The 15,761-nt window shown below is 54.7% G+C and overlaps 1 protein-coding gene across 3 annotated transcripts in view; it reads right to left on the reverse strand.

The window, feature by feature from the left end:
* Window positions 1–6,757: 6,757 nt before the first annotated feature.
* TTBK1 (tau tubulin kinase 1) overlaps window positions 6,758–15,761 on the reverse strand; it is a 40,631-nt gene continuing 31,627 nt past the window's right edge. For all 3 annotated transcript variants that reach the window (XM_047733520.1, XM_047733518.1, XM_047733519.1), the window contains exons 14-15: window positions 10,845–12,442; window positions 6,758–10,082 (exon numbers count right to left, since the gene is read on the reverse strand). In XM_047733520.1, coding sequence (XP_047589476.1) covers window positions 9,692–10,082; window positions 10,845–12,442 — 1,989 coding nt within the window. In that variant the 3' untranslated portion in view covers window positions 6,758–9,691. The remainder of the gene's footprint in view (window positions 10,083–10,844; window positions 12,443–15,761) is intronic.

The raw sequence follows: 15,761 nt of genomic DNA on the forward strand, positions 1-15,761 counted from the left end.
AAAAAGAAAGGAAGGAAGGAAGGAAGGAAGGAAGGAGAAAATAAAGAAAAATTAAAAAAAAAAAAAAAGACTGAGGGCCAGGCGGTAACCAGGTGAAGAGTTCTTTCTGCTGAGCCACAAACCCTCTGTAAACCCTTAGACCCCCACCTGGAACTGACTGGGCAGCCTGGCCACTCTGGGGGATCCCAGACCCATCACTCTCCCATTTGCCATACACGCAATGCCTCCTGCCTGCCCCCTACCCCTATTTTCGGAGCTTCCCTTTGGGGGATTGGCTAGGTAGGGAAAGAGAGGGCTTGCCAAGGTCCTGCCATGCCTACCAGCAATGCCTAAGACTCAGGATCTGTCTGGTCTCCCACATTCAGTTCTCGTTCATGACCTCTGCAGCAAAAGCACAGCACAGACCAGCACTACCGGCTTCATTCTGCTCTGCTTCTCCAAACTCTGGGTTGGCAGAGGTAGGAGGAGGTCATCAGATTTTTTCCAAAAGCTCCAGATTTCTTTTTCTCTTTTAGGATTTTTATTTATTTATTTGTCAGAGAGAGAGAGAGCAAGCACAAGCAGGGGGAGGGGCAGAGGCAGAGGAAGAAGCAGACTCCCCACTGAGCAAGGAGTCTGCTTCAGGGAATCGATCCCAGGACCCTGGGGTCATGACCTGAATCAAAAGCAGATGCCCAATCGACCAGGCCACCCACAGATCCCAAGGACTCCAGATTTCTAAACAAATTGACTTGTAAACCTAAAAAAAAGTTTAAAAACCACTAGTCTAATCTAACCCTCACTTTGAACAGCTAAGGAAATGGGGCGGAGGGGGTGTGCTGGCTAGGGCCACTCTGGGACTCAGCAGCGTAACTGGAGAGAGGACCAGGACCCCTGCCTCTGGCCCAGGCCTTTGACCTAAGCTGCTGGGTTCCCTGAGATGCCTCTGGAAGGGAACTTAGTCAGTGACATGGTGTGCAGTAAGGGTGGTGCTAATAACTTGGGGGCAAGGGCAGTGACAGGTGATAATAGAAAGAGACACAAGCATTCCACAGAGTGCCCAGATGGCTCAGACACAGCTCCTGCCCTCGGTGAGCACACCGTCCAGCAGGAGGATCAGAACCAGGTGAACACACCTCCTAGCCTCTGGTCTCACTCCTGTCAGCCCACTTGCCACACACCTGCCACAGAGGACTTTTTTTTTTTTTTTAAAGATTTGTTTATTTATTTGATGAGAGAGAGGGATCACAAGTAGGCAGAGAGGCAGGCAGGGGTGGGGGGGAAGCAGGCTCCCTGCTGAGCAGAGAGGCCAATGTGGGGCTCCATCCCAGGACCTTGAGATCATGACCTGAGCCCAAGGCAGAGGCTTAACCCACTGAGCCACCCAGGTGCCCACAGAGGACATTTTTAAAACACAAAACTGACATGGCAGTGGCTCAGGGCAAAGCCCTCCCACTGCTGGAGGGTGAAAGTCCAGCTCCTTCCTTCAGCCCACACGATTCCCCCCAAGCTCGGTGCCTCCCTCTATTTCCTCCTGGCCCTTCCCTGACATCCCCTGTCCCTCCATGTCCCCAAACACACCAGCCTGCCGACTCCTCCCACCCTGGTATGGTCCCCCAGTCAGCACTGGCCTCTCCCTCTTGTTCACCCGGTGGACACCCAAGCTGCCCCTCTTGCTCTCACCGACATGTGACCTCTACACTGTGGGTTCCTCCCTCATTTAATACTATAGAATCATATTATTTATGTAAGAATATAAAATACCAGGGCACCTGGTTGGCCCCATTGGTAGAACATGCAACTCTTGATCTTAGGGTCTGGAGTTCAAGCCAGACCCTAAGATCAAACTAATAAATAAATATAAATAAATAAATATGAACAAACAAACAAATAAAATACCACAACCCTTCGCATCTTGGAGAGCTAACTTTTGCTGACTTCTTACCTCTGTGGTCCATCCAGTAGCTCACTCTGAAGTTTTCACAGCCAGGGGAAACCGCCAATGAGGCCAAGTCTGGGCATTGGCTGTGGTGCCTTCCCCCTGCCACCACCACATGTCTCTCCCACCTTAACATGAGAAAGAGCTGATAGGGGCGCCTGGGTGGCTCAGTGGGTTAAAGCCACTGCCTTCGGCTCAGGTCATGATCCCAGAGTCCTGGGATCAAGTCCCGCATCGGGCTCTCTGCTCAGCAGGGAGCCTACTTCCTCCTCTTTCTCTCTGCCTGCTGCTCTGCCTGCTTGTGATCTCTGTCTGTCAAATAAATAAATAAAATATTTAATTTAAAAAAAAAAGAAAGAAAGAAAGAGCTGATAGTCAGATGGTTGTTACCTCTCCCCTTATGCATTGGCTCCTAAGAAACTCAGATCTGAATCTTAGCCCCTTTCTGCAGAGAATGATTTGGTATTAACTGTACTCCTGGCTATAGGTATAGGCCCCCAGCCTATATGGCCTCTCTCCTCTCTCATGTCATCAAGGAGTAGGGGTGACAGTGGCCATGATGTCTGGAGACAGATGATAGAATTAGGCAGGCAAGGTTTGAAACCTAGGGTCTAACCAGAGGGCAGATCAGCTCTAAATCACCAGTTAAGAGCTGATTTTGATTAAATATTTAACCATCCTCATTCCTCTCCAACCTGGGAATCCAAACCTGAGCTCAGAGGCCAAGCTGGGGGAAGCATTCATTTATACCCGACTACATGAGAAGGAGAGACTTGTGCACTGGAAAAAAATAGCATCTCCTTAGTTGAAATTATTGCTAAAACTGTTGGAGGGTTTGGGGAAGAATAAGTTCTTAGGATAAACATTTCCCTATATGGGATTGCTTCCAATATGGACTTCTTACCCTTTTGTCCCTCTCTACATTGAGTGACCTCAAATGACCTCCCCATCTTCGCTGGGGCTTCACTGACCATTAACCATTGCTACAACCCATGTACTTATTTCCTGCAATGATGATGGTGGCAATGATGGTGGAATTAATTCCAACTGATGGTATCAGTTGTAGTGAAAAGTATGGTGATGGGATGATGTAATTGTGTTCAAATGAGAATACTGATGATAAACGGATGGTAATGGGAGTGATTGGAGTAGGGATAAGGGGTATGGGTCTAGGATAGTGGTAATAGTGATCTGGTTATAAGGCAGTGGTGGTGACAAGGATTATGTGGTAGATGATAATGATGGTGGTGGTGGTGGTGGACCACCATGTTCTACCAGTGGACGAAGATGTGTAAGTTCCTTGAGAGCAAGAATCTTCTCTCTCTTGTTACTCATTATGTCATCAGAGGCTAGTAGTGTTGATGGTGGTGGTGGTGGTAATGGAGCCTAGTTTGGGAGAAGGGGACCTGTGATTTGAGTAATGATGGTGCCAGCAATAAAGTTAGAGTTGGGTAATGGACATACAGGTAGCGAATGTTGATGGTGGTGGTATGGTAATGGGCGATATTATGCCACTTTGGGTTTAAGGGTACATGAATGAGAAGAAATGCAGAAGATGCCACCTGGAGTTGGTGAAAATGGGCTTGTATCATGTGTCCCTCTGACCTATGGCCACTTTCCCATGACCATGCGGCCTCCCCTCCTCCATCACCTCATCACCATGATCTGCTAGGGACTTAGAAGATCATCCTGACCATTCTTCTATCTTGGGTTAGTCTCAGCTCTTATTCTGGCCTTGACTCCTGATTAGCCAGTGGGAAAATCTCAGCAGGCCCCTGTGTCTGATGATCAGAGGCACAGTCTCCACACTCCCACCCTGTCTCTCTTCTCCAGTGTAATCCCCAAGGGTCTCTCTCTACTAAAAAAGCCCCCTCCAATGTCCTTGATTTTGTGGCTCCTCTCTAGCCCCTGACTGAGAAACCTTGATGAAGTTGCTTATTTCTCTGGGTCCCTGTCCTTAGAGCTCTCTGGGCCATAGGACAGAAAAGAGAACTCTCTTTCTCGGGAAGTAGAGAGAAGGTTGGCCAGGACCTGGGCAAGTCCTCACCCATGGAGCATTGGGCAGGCTCATATATTTTATGAAATCCATTTCACATAGTATATGAAATGTCCAAAAAGGCAAATCTATACAGAAACAGAAAGTAGATTAGTGGCTGCCTAGGGTTAGGGTTGACTGCTAATGGATAAGGCGTTTCTTTTGGGGGTGATAAAAATGTTCTAAAATTGATTGCGGTGACGGTTGCACAACTCTATGAATATACCACAAACTGTATTTTAAGACATATTGTTGGGCATCAAAATTATGTTTCGGAATAGCAAGTGTAACATGCTCTTCTATTTATGGGGAGGACAGGGAAAGAGGGAGGGAGAGAACTATGATTATTTTTTCAAGATTGTATTATTTATTTGACAGAGAGAGAGAGCACGCACAAGCAGGGGCAGCAGCAGGCAGAGGGAAAGGGAAAAGCAGGTTACCTGCTGAGCAGGAAGTCCAATGTGGGGCTCAATTCCAGGACCCTGAGATCATGACCAGAGCTGAAGGCAGACGCTTAACTGACTGAGCCACCCAGGTGCCCTGGGAGAGAGGTATTATAAACATAAGAAAGAAGTCATTGAGGCGTCTGGCTGGCTCAGTTGGTAGAGCATGTGACTCGATCTTGGGATTATGAGTTTGAGCCCCACGTTGGGTGTAGAGATTACTTAAAAAATAAAATCTTTCAGGGGTGTGTGGATGACTCAGTCGCTTGGACATCCAACACTTGCTTTCCATCCCAGTCATGATCTCTTTGTTGGTGGGATCAACTGAGCCCCATGTTGAGTTCCCTGTTCCCCACCCCAGCTCCATAATCAGCAGGGCACCCACTTGAGTATTCTCTCCCTCTGCCCCTCCCTCCACTTGCACACACGCTCGAGAGCACTCTCTGTCTCTCTCTCAAATAAATAAATAAATCTCAAAATAAAATCTTTAAAAAAGAGAGAGAAGAAGAAGCCATTCATAGGAGTTACCTCTAGATGATCAGATTCATGGATGGGGGGACTTTACTATTTTATTTTATATGCTGTTTACATTTGCCTTTATACTCTAAATATGATCTGTTTTTTACTTTTTTTTTTTTTTTAAGATTTTATTCATTCACTTGACAGAGAGCACAGGCAGGGGGAGCAGCAGGCAGAGGGAGAGGGAGAAGCAGGCTCCCATCAAGCAGGGAGCCTGAGGCAGGGATCAATCCCAGGACCCTGGGATCAAAACCTGAGCTGAAGGCAGACGCTTAACAATGACTGAGCCACCCAGGAGCCCCTTGACTATATTTTTTAAAGATTTATTTATTTACTTGAGAGAGAGAGAGAGAGAGAGCCCATGCACATGTGGTGGGGGGGTAAGAGGGGTAGAGGGAGAGAGAGTCTTGAGCAGACCCCCCCCCCCCACAAGCACAGAGTCTGACTTGGAGCTTGATCCCAAGACCCTGAGATCAAGGCCCTGAGCTCACCAGCTGCATGGAAACCAAGAGTCAGCTGCTTAATTGACTGAGCCACTCAGGCGCCTCTGCTTTTGACATTTTTAAACAAGAAGGAAGCTGAAAGCATGTGGCGATCCCTCTGAAGTCTGGCAAATTAGGACCTAGAGCCCCTGGCACATGTGTCAGAAGCAAGGGGACCACAGGGGGCAAGGCAAGAACAGGAGACAGTTACACATGCTCTGGAACGTCAGAGCTAGAGCTACATGTGCGTGGTTTTCTTGGAGGGAAAGCAGAACTTCCGAGCTAGGCCCCTTTCCCTCTGACCCCAGGCACAGCCAGGAGTGTGTCCTGGGATGGAAACTGTGTATGGCCTCGGTGAAAATTTCACACCCGCTGAAATAGGGTCCAAAAGGCAAAAGGTACAGCAAGTACCCTGCAGGAAAGCTTCCCCTCCCCCGCCCCAGCCCCTCTCCCTGAAGCGAACCAGACTCCTCTCACTCGTGCAAACAGCCGAACAGCATACACTCCGCTCTCCCACATACTCTCATGTTCGGAGGCCAGTCCTTAGGCGTGTAAAAGCACATGCACCCCCTTCACCGTGGAGCCTCACAGTACCCTGCGATGGGGCCCCCACCGTACGGGAGGCCACGCTTTCCGGATCAGCCCCAATCAGGGGACGTTCAGACTGCTTCTGAATGTTTTTAAAAGAAGGCTCCACGCCCAACATAGGGCCTGATCCCATGACCCCAAGATCAAGATAGCAGATGAGTCTGTGCCAGTTTAACGAGAAAGCTCCCATTTCTAGATGTTTTGAGTGTGAGATCACGGCTGAGGCTTTGTTGAGTTCCGTGCAGTATACCACGGTGAGTAACTTTGCACACATGGAATTTGGCAAGTCTACCCGGGCCCTCTAAAGGACATATGTCTAGAAGTGGAGATGCTAGGTCACAGACTACATTCATTTATAACTTCTACAGATGTTGCTAGAATAATGGCCATGGTTTCTCTTTGCCTGGGAGCTGCTTAGCTTACACTCCTTTGTGTCTGTTACTTCGGGGCAATGAAAATTCCTCCTCCCTCCCTCTCGGCGGGCTGGCACAAAGCAGGACTCAGTCTCCCACCCTTGGAGAGACAGCCAGGGGAGCTGAGCACGGCAGGCTCTGCAGTCAGAGACAGAGGGCAGCCCAGTGTGACCCTGTATCTGTCCTGTCCTCAGCTTCTGTTTGCAGCTCTGTAGAGACAATCTGCTTCCACGATGGTTCCTACCTACTTGTCCACCAACCTGCACTCTTCCCCACTGCCCACCCCTAGCCCCAGGACCTGGGCTTTGCCCTCCTCCCCAAAGAAAGAAGAGTCCAGGCCAACAAAACGAAAGGTCCACAGGCTTTTTAATGGTGTGATGGCTACTTCCCTTCCAAGACCCGATCTAATCATGACAGCGGCTTCCAGGGTGTTGGGGTGGGGGTGGGCTGGTGCAGGGCGGGCAGAGGCCATGCAGTGACTGGGAAGAGGTGGGGAAGGGTGTTACATTCTGTTTGGCATGTAAACATTCTTCAGTGGCTTCCCTGGGGGAGGGGAAGTGCATCTCTCTGCCCCCCCCAACTCCTCCCCGCCAGGGCTGATCCCCAGAGCTGAGAAGACTGAGCCAGGCCCCAGTAAGGGGCTGGGAAAGGGGGAGCCCATGTGCCTGGGGCACGGCCCTTCTCCTACACCCGCTTCGTACACAGTGTGACTTGGGAGGGGAGGCATGTTCTGGGTGAGCAGACCTGCATCTGAGCCAATGACACAGGTTGTGGTAATGGGGAAGTGCTAGAGGGGTGGGGTGATGGTGGGGGTGGGGTGTGACACTCTTTTACAGGGAAGGGGTTTGGGACCAGGACAGCTTGGTGGAGGGGATAGGTGCTAGGTGGAGGGGATGGGTGCTCGAGGGGAAAGAGGCTGCTGCTGGGGGTAGGGACACGGGGAGGTGTGGTTTCCTCTGCCCTGGATCCTTCCTGGGGAGAGGAGCAGAGACAGTCCCCTGGTCCCCTCCACAGTCGCCCCTTCCCCTCCTTCCCTCGGTGACATTCAATGACGCAGAGGCCCGACGCAGAGGCCCGAGGATAGATGGGAGCCCTAGGGAGGTCTGGAATCCCAAGAGCAGACAGGGTTTTTCGTCTCTGCCCAGCTCCAGTGCTGGGTGAAGCTGGGGGTGGGATGGGTCTGGGGCTCTCTCAGGCCGCCCCCTTTTCCTCCCAACACCAAACCAGGGTGTTGTTGGTCCTGGGGCAGGGGTGAAGCTGGGGGCCCTACATTCACAGTTCGGTTGGTGGCAAGGAGCAGGCCCAGGACCTGGGCACTGGGGGTCATGCCCTGGTCCCCACCTGGCACGAGCTGATTGTCATTCGGAGAAGCTCTAGGTGGGAGGGAGTGCCCCCTCTTCCACCCTCTCTGCTGGACCCAGAGGGCAGTAGAGGCCTTGGGAGGGTCTCGGGTTGACAAAGAGGGCTCTGTCCGGAGAGGTTTCCTGAGTGTTCTGGGAGCTTCTGTGTCAGCATGAGATGGACCTTGTCCAACCTGGAGTCCTCCCCTGGGCTCGTTTGCAGAGAAGCCACCACCTTGGTGTGGGAAGAGCTGCCCGAGCCTGCTGACTCTCCAAGAGAGGCTTCAGCAACCTCCAGGCTGCTTCCAGAGCCAACTTCCTCACGGGCGTCCTTCTAAGTGATGGTGGCTTGATACTGCCAGACAGCTGGGGCATGTTGGGGTCTTTCTTCCTCTTCCCATGGTTGCCTTGCCTTGCTTCTGGGACCCAGAGAAGAACAGAGGGGCCAGGCCAGGGGACAGAGGCTGAGGGTGCTGAGGTCTGAGGAGGCCTGCAGGGGACCTGTCCCAGATAGACAGTTTGGCTGTCCCTTTTGCAGCCAGGGTGCTGCTTGGCCCAGACGGAGGCAGTTGAGGCTCGTGATGAGGTGGGATGAGCTATGCAGGAGCCAGACCCAGAAGGAAGCCCCATATCCATTCATGGAGCATCACAGCCCTCATCCTCTGCAGGGACAGCTCAGCTGCATGGGCTGGGGTTAGTACAAGAAGGGATAGGCTGAAGGGTGAGCTGGGGGAGAAGGGGACTTGGGTCGGAACCATCACACAAGCACACAATCTGGAAGTTAGAAAGGCCTTTCCACCTTGAGTCCAGGGGCCAGCTGTCTACCTGCCTGTTTCTGCTTTCTCTACCCACTGGGGAAGATGATGGTCTGATCCAGCCCCCTCCCCATCCCCAGGAGGACAGAAAGTGTGACCCGGCCAGAACTGAGTCCCTGAATCTCTAAATGGCCAGTGCAGAGAAGATGAAAACCAGCCATTCTCCACCTCCATTGAACTCAAGAGAGAGGGAGGTTGGCTGAAACTGCAGCCGGCAGGGTTGAGGTTAGATGGCAAGAAGGAATTCCTGATGGTAAGGGGTCCTGAGCACTAGATCAGGAGGCCAAGGGAGAGGGTGAAACCTTTTTTAAAGCCCCCCGCCAACTTCCCATTGGGAAACATGTGCCCAGGAAGGCAGCCCACACACACACTCTACGGTTCCCACTGAGGACCCACCCAAATTTATGGGGAGGAGAACTTTGCACCCTGGGGGTGCAGGAGAGCAGCCCCCTAATCACCTGCCCACTACCTCCCACAGGGGTGTCCAGGATGGAGCTGAATTTGGGCTGGTCAGACCTGCCCTCTCACACCTGAGTAGACCAGTGGTCCCTAGGTCCCAGCTCCCCAACCCCAGCCTGGTAGCTAAGGGGACCACCACAGCTCCCAGGAGATTGTGGGGTTGGCTGGAACTTCCACTTCCGGAATTCGAGGCTGCCTTTCCGTGCAGGTGGGCTTGGGCTGGAAGAAGGCCGGGAAGAGGGAAGGCGCCGCAGGTGGTGTAAGCAGAGGTCCCTGGAGGAGCACGGAGAGCAGCAGAGGCCTGGCGGGTGGGCGAAGGGGTGGGGGAGGGCGTCCCCATTACTGGAGTCCTCGGTGAAAAAGTGGCTGAGCCTTCCCCGGGGCCAAGGGTGAGCCTGCCCCACCCGAAGGGCGGCAGGGGGAGGGCAGGGGTCACGGAGATGGGGCAGAGGACGGGGGGTTGGGCCCTCCCCCCGCGGCGCGGCGCCCCCCTCCGGCCCGGCCGGGGGGCGGGCGCGGCGAGTGCTGGCGCGCGTCCTCGCGGGTGCAGGCGGGAAGCTGGGGCCGCGGGTGGCGCGCGTCAGGCGCGTAAGGCTGTGCTGGGAGCTGTTTCAGTGTGGCCGGCTGCGGGTGGGGGGCCGGGGTGAGGGTGGGGGGCCGCGGAGAGCCGCGCGCGTCATTATCTGGCCCCGGCCCGGCCCTCCACGACCCCCGCCCGGCCTTTGGTTGCTGCGCGCTGAGTCTGGAGTTTCCCTCTGGGTCCTTTCTTGGGCCCCCCCGGGGAGGGGGTGCCATCAGGCTGGGCCCGGGCCTGCGGGGCGCCCCGTGGCGGGGGCCCGGTGGGCCGGGCCTGGTGCGAGGGGGAGGAGCTCTCCTTGCGGGACAGGGACTGGCTCCGGGGGGACGCGCTGGGGTGGCGCGGCGCGGCAGAGGCGGAGGGGCCTGGACTGCGCGGGGCAGGGGGCCTGGTGCCGGCTGGGGCTCTCCCGGGCCCTGGGCCCCGGCCGGGGGGCTGTTTGGGGCGGAGATCAGCAGCGACGGCCGACCCTGGAGGCTTCTGCAACTGGAGCCTGTGGGACAAGGAGAGGGGGCAGAAGGCAAGAGAAAAGAGAAGGGCAAAGAAACAAAAAGGGAGAGACATTTTCAGAATCGCTGAACACTCAGCGGGGAGCCTGCTTCTCCCTCTCCCTCTGCTTGCTGCTCTGCCTACTTGTGCTCTGTCTCTGTCAAAATAAAGAAATAAAATCTTTTTTTTTTTTTTTTTTTAATCGCTGAGCACTGAGCCCTGGAGCCCTGCGGCTTCAGACCTGGGTGAGGCTGTGGAGACCAGGCACAGGTGGATAAACTAGGGCTGGTGCTCCGTCCTCCTGGGCAGGACCTCTAGGGGCCACAGGCTCCTGAGACTACTACCTGGCCTCTCTGTTTCATCTTTAAAATTCTCATGGATTTTACATTCTACTCTACCACCTACCCGTGTTTACATCGATATGAATAATGTTTTCTTCCAACTACTCTGGTCTTTAACCTTTGGCTTCAAATGCCTCATGGCACACCAGAGGATGTGTGTGAGCCCCACTGGCCCCCATTCACCTTCCCCAAGCTTGGCGTCCCGATGACCCCTCTAGACATGTTCACTGTAGCCACTCCCTTGAGCCCAGTGACAGGGCTGGAACCTGAGCGGGAGGAGACACTTAGCTGGGGAGGTGGAGAACAGGAAGTATCCTTCTCCGCATCCTTGCTAGGCCCTGACCTTGGCTCTGGGGAAGCTCCCGCAGTTGGAGGCCTTCTGCGGTCACCATCTGGCCACCGTAGGGCCAGCTGTGGTTTCTCACCTGCTGGTGATGGCTGTGTCAGAGGCAGGGGCAGCGCCATGGGGTCTGCTGGCAGCAGAAGGCTGCTGGGCTGCGGCAGGCGTGGGCATGCGGATGCTGATGGGACGGGGAATCCGGCTCCGGGTGGCGGCTGCCCGCCCAGCCTTCCTGGGGGCAGCAGGCTCCGAGGCAGGTGTGTCCTCCTCGGAGCCAGTGCCGGAGAGCGTCTCTGAAGCCCGGCGCTGCTCCTCACTGGAGGAGGACGAGGCCCCGGAGGCCAGCCGCAAGAGCAGGCGGCCCTGCCTCTTCTCCATCACCAGACGCGCCAGGTCCTGCTGTGGCCGGACCCTCTTGCCCCACCGCTCTTTGGCCGACAGGGAGCCTGAGGGCTCCGAGCCTGTGTCCTCCTCAGACAGCAGGACGGGGATCCGGCTCCTGGGGCGAGCGCCTGCCATGGCGTGGCGGCTGGGGGAGATGGTGGCCAGTTTCTCGGGGCCTGGCTCCAGCGGGGACACTGGAATTGGCCCGTTGGCAAGGGCTGGGCCACTGGGCAGTGAGTCTGTGGCCACCTCCGGGGCGGTGTCCCCGGGAGCGCTAGCCAGAGCACCACTCTCCAGCCCTGACTGGGCAATGCCATTCTCTAGGGGCAGGGAGGCCCCCTCCTCCACAGCCCTCCCATCAGAGGGCGCCTCCAGGCCCAGTTCACCCCCAGCGCCCAGCTCCTCAGGCCGGGACGCTTGTCCGCCAGAAGACATGACGTTGAGGTGGGTTTTCTCCGCAATGTGCACAAAGGTCCTCTCAACTTTGGTGAAGGGTGAGGAGGTGACGGCCACCCCTCCCGCCCCTGTGGTCACTGCCCCGGCCCCCTGCCCCGTCCCAGGTCCAGGGGGCTTGGGCTCAGACTTGAGGACAGAGGACAGGGTGCCCGGCTCAGACACGTCCAGCTGGCTGCCAGTGGGCTGGGGCCGCTCTTGCTGAGGAGTGAGGGCAGCCAGAGTGCCCAGGTCAGGGTCGGGGGCCAGGTCGGCAGTGACGGGCGACTTCTTCATGTCGCCAGGGGAGACGAGCACCAGCGTTTTGGAGCCCTCCTCGGGCTCCAGGTCCCCGTCAGCCATGGAGGCCCGGCCCCTGGACTCCTTCTGGTCGTCAGCCAGCAGCGTGGATGGGGCACCCTCCTGACTCCGGTCTGTGCTCCTTTCACTCCCCTCACTGCTAGAGCCACTGCGAGGCCTCAGCACCTCCCCTAGAGCCACTGCTTCCTCCTCTTCCTCCTCTTCCTCCTCTTCCTCCTCCTCTTCCTCCTCTTCCTCCTCCTCTTCCTCCTCCTCCTCTTCCTCCTCCTCCTCCTCTTCCTCCTCCTCTTCCTCCTCTTCCTCCTCCTCTTCCTCCTCCTCCTCTTCCTCTTCGTCCTTCCCATTAGCTTGAGGCTGAACAGGAGCCAGTGGTACCTGGGGGGTGGTGAGCAGCATGTGGGAGAAGCCCACCCTCCGGACCCTGTTGAGCAACCGAGCCCGTTCTCGGTAATCAGAGAGATCTTTCTTGAAGTCCTGGTAGGGCAGGCTCAGAGGCACAGCTCGCGGGAGACCATTGACCTCAAACGGGGGCGCCACGGAGAACACCTGCAAGGGGCACACACAGGGATTCGCTGATGTCACCTGCCCTGCAGGGCCCGATGACACCAGCACTGCACCCACAAGCTGGGAGGCCCACATGCCCAGGTGCATGCGCCAGAAATTGTGCTCCCTGAGGCTGAGCACTGGGTCTGTCTTGTTCATTGCTCTATCCCCCAAGGCCTAGAAGGGTCCCTGGCACCTAATGAGTGCTCAGAAAGTCTCTGAGGAAGGATTGTGTGCATGCTCCAGCTCCCCCTGAGGCCCCTGGCCCCGAAGCTGGCAGTTCCTCTGTCTCCCATCTCCCACTTCCTTCACTCTCCTCCCTGCCTCTGAAACCCAGAGCCAGCTTTAGTTCAATCAATAGAAGACAATGACAGCGGCAAGTCATCAGAGGCATGGTGTGGATCTCCCTTTGACAGAGGACGAAACCAGGTCCAGAAGGAGTGGCAAGCGTCTGGGTCAGCCCTTGCTGCCTCCTTACAGGACAGGCTTTCTCTGCAGTCAAGGAGCTGGCGACCAGGGCTATCAAAGCCTGTGCAGGAGCAGGGCAAAGTTCAGCTGTCCTCCACACCCCAAAATGCAGGCTGGGTGCCATTGGAGCTCCAGCGCCCTCTTCCCTCCTGCCCTTTCCTGGCCTCTTGCTCAGGAATTCTCCAGCCCTCCCCAGCTGTGTGTTGAGTCCACAGTTCTTCCGGGAATTTGCAGCTAGCTTACAAAAGGCAGTTTCTTTCCACTTGATTTAGTTTTCCCTTTTGAAGCTTTGGGCAGAGCCCTTGGCAATGTGATGGCCTATGCTCTTGGTTTTCTGGACTCCTGCCACGTCTCCCCTTAGCCTTCCAGACTAAGGATCTTTTCAGACTAGAAAGGCCTGATCACCCTGTCAGGACCTTAGCCCTTGCATCTTCTCCAGCTCTGACCTAGTCAACACACGCACACGCACATGCACACTCACACACACATCTCCGGCACCCCTAGTGCACCAGGCCCCACCCGGGGCTGACATAGCTTCATTTCAGGTGGGGATGGAGCTGACAGCGTCCAGTGCTTTGTCAGCCTTTTTGAACATGCTGGGCCCCGTCTTCCTAAACACAGCCCCTCCAGATCAGAAGCCCCAGAGATCGGACACCTCCAACACCTCCAGGTGCCATCCAGACTTGCAGGGAGTCCTGCTGAGTATTCTTCAACCTCTGCGCCTGCTGCCTCAGCTGTATGGGCACAGCCCTATCAGGACCAGGGGGGTGGGGAGGGGGGTTCCCTAGCCACTTGTTCTCTCCCGCCCACCTAACCATTCTCCCTACAGCTGCTAGAGGGATCTTCCTGAAACTGAAATCTGATCCTATCTCTCTGCTTCCAACTTGCAGAAACCTACAATAGCCCCACAGTCCTCAGGGGACAGTTCCAATTCTAGACTGGGCACTTGGCAACGCTGCCCCGCCCCCATGACCTGGCTCCTCCCCTTCTGCTCTGAGCTCACTCTGAGCTGGAGCTGCGCCCTGGGATCCTTGCCCTGTACGCTTGCCTGCTGATGCCACCAGCAGTTCCCTAAGTGCTAGTCGCTTCTCACACCGCTGTCTTTCCCTCTGGTGGTCCCCGCTGCCTGGGGATCCTGTCACTCCCTCTACTCACATGACAAATACCTGTCCTTCCTCCAGGACTGAGCTCAACCAATCTTTCAGAAAACCTTCCTGTCCACCCACCAAGCAGGCATCATCAACCCCCTTTCTACTTGTTTTCTCACATCCCGCTAGAGACACCACCGCGCCCCTTGAGGGCCTGACCAGGCCTTTCTCTCTCTCTCTCTCTCTCTCTCTCTCTCTCTCTCATTCTTCCTTTCTCTTTTTCTTTCTTTCTAGAAGAAGTCCTGGGATGTCTATTGTCCTGGCCAAGATGGTAGAGGCCGTGAATCCGTGGATCACATACTGAAAGAGACAAATGTGGTCCTTGTTTTCACAGAGTGTGCAGTCTCTCTATTAGGAAATAATATGGGTTTGCAACGATGTGGATGGAACTTGAGGGTGTTAGACTAAGTGAAATTAGTCAATTAGAGAAAGACAAATATCACATGATCTCACTGCTATGCGGAATTTAAGAAACAAAACAGAGGATCATAAGAGAAGGGAGAGAAAGATAAAATAAGACGAAATCAGAGAGGGAGACCAACCATAAGAGACTCAATCATAGGAAACAAACTGAGGGTTGCTGGAGGGAAGGGGGGTGGAGGATGGGGTAACTGGGTGATGGGCATTAAGGAGGGCACGGGATGGAATGAGCACTGGGTATTCTGTAAGACTGATGAATCACTAACCTCTACCTCTGAAACCAAAAATACACTATATGTTAATTAATTTAATTTAAATTTTTTAAAAAACTACATTTGACCAAAAAAGAGGGGGGATGAAATTGTGATAATGCACACTCCACAGAGATTGTGATCATAAATGAGGTCAGATAAGCAATGGTCTGGCATACAGCTCAATACTCAGATACTCAATAAATGTCAGCTCCCTCCCAGCCTGCCTCCTGCCCTCTGCCCTGCTCCCTGGTCTGGAGATCACTGCCTCCCTCTCCAACCCCAGCAATGCCCCGATGCCGCACCCATGGGAGAGAGAGTGGTGAGAAAAGGAGGGGCTCTCCCAGCTGAGGCCAATTAGCAAGCAGCCAGAAGGCAGGTGGAAGGGAAGGTGGGAATCCCCTAAGCTGAGGCTCTGCCCAAGGCTGTGACTTCTCCCTTCCTCAATTGCCATAGTCTTTCTCATGGTCAGACCATCTATGAGGACTGATAATGGTGGGAGGGGGTGCAAGATGGGGTAGCATCAGACCCCAGGCAGGACACTTACCCACCCTGTCTGAGCCAGGCAGGGGACTTCCTTAGTGCTTAGTCTTCTTCACATCCAGGCCGGAAGTCCCTGGCAATTGTTTTCTTTTTCTACACCATTCCCATTATTCATTCATTCATTCATTCATTCATTTATTCAACAAACATTAAGCCCTGGTTCTGTGCCAGGCCGTGTGCTGCAGCCCTCTGCCATGCTCAGTTACCAACACTAAGGCTAAAGATGACTAGGCAGAGGTGGAGGGGTGCTATGAGGTCCTGGGTGTGTCGTGACTGTGGTGTAGGTGCCAAGGACCTATAGAGAGACACAGCTCTGATCATGTCTCCCTCCTGTCCAGCTCAGAACTCACCCACCCAACACCAGATGCGTCCCACCCAGCGTCTCTGCCTGTTTTCTCTGTCCCATCTCTGACACTTTGAGCATCCTTCTGGCCAGGCCCTGGATCTCTTTAGAAAATCCCATCTGTAGGACAGACCCTCCACTCACAGTGT

The sequence above is a fragment of the Lutra lutra genome, chromosome 6 (genome assembly GCF_902655055.1).
Source record: "Lutra lutra chromosome 6, mLutLut1.2, whole genome shotgun sequence".
NCBI classification, from domain to species: domain Eukaryota; kingdom Metazoa; phylum Chordata; class Mammalia; order Carnivora; family Mustelidae; genus Lutra; species Lutra lutra.